General features: G+C 39.9%; 1 protein-coding gene across 1 annotated transcript in view; it reads left to right on the forward strand.

Annotated features, from left to right (window-relative positions):
- The window catches only part of LOC119587057 (serine proteinase stubble-like), a gene marked incomplete in the record, with an annotated part of 32,182 nt that overhangs the window by 25,375 nt on the left and 6,107 nt on the right, over positions 1-700 (forward strand). The window contains 1 exon segment of the mRNA XM_037935804.1: positions 74-209. Coding sequence (XP_037791732.1) covers positions 74-209 — 136 coding nt within the window.

Here is a 700-nt window from a genome sequence, read left to right on the forward strand (position 1 = left end):
CAAATCGTGTCCTGTTTTCCTCTTCACAACACCCAATGCTAATACTAATCGATGTTCCTCTCCAACACTGCAGTCCACCGCACTTGTGGCCAGAAAACGTCCCAAGTTGTTTCCTACTTCAAGAACGTTCAGTACCCGTTGGAAGACAGACCGCCTGAGGCCTGCTCGTTTGAGGTCGTGACGCGCTCCAATGAATACTGTGGACTACAGTAAGTCACTTGTTGAAGCCATTTTGTTACTCAAATAAGGCATTGTGGAACTATCATGATAAGGTATGATACTGTGTTTGCTAAAGTCACTTTGGTTTTGAAATGTGATAAGATATTGGGCGAATATGATAAGGTATGATACTGTGTTGCTAAAATAACTTTTGAAATATGATAACACGATAAGCTGCTGAAGTCCCTTTGGTGCTGAAATAGGATAAGATCTTGTGTTGATGAAGTCACTTTGGTATGAAAATATAATATATTGTAACACGAGAAGTCACTTTGTTACTGAAGTCACTTTAGTATTTGAATATAATTCAAATTGTCAATCTGGCATGACTAAGCCGTTATTGCAGTTGTCAATCTGGCATGACTAAGCTGTTATTGCAGTTGTCAATCTGGCATGACTAAGCTGTAATTGCAGTTGTCATTCCGGCATGACTAGACTGTTATTGCTGTTGTTACCCCTCTCATGGACACTATAAAACTCC

Source organism: Penaeus monodon, chromosome 22 (genome assembly GCF_015228065.2).
Source record: "Penaeus monodon isolate SGIC_2016 chromosome 22, NSTDA_Pmon_1, whole genome shotgun sequence".
Taxonomy (NCBI): Eukaryota; Metazoa; Arthropoda; class Malacostraca; order Decapoda; family Penaeidae; genus Penaeus; species Penaeus monodon.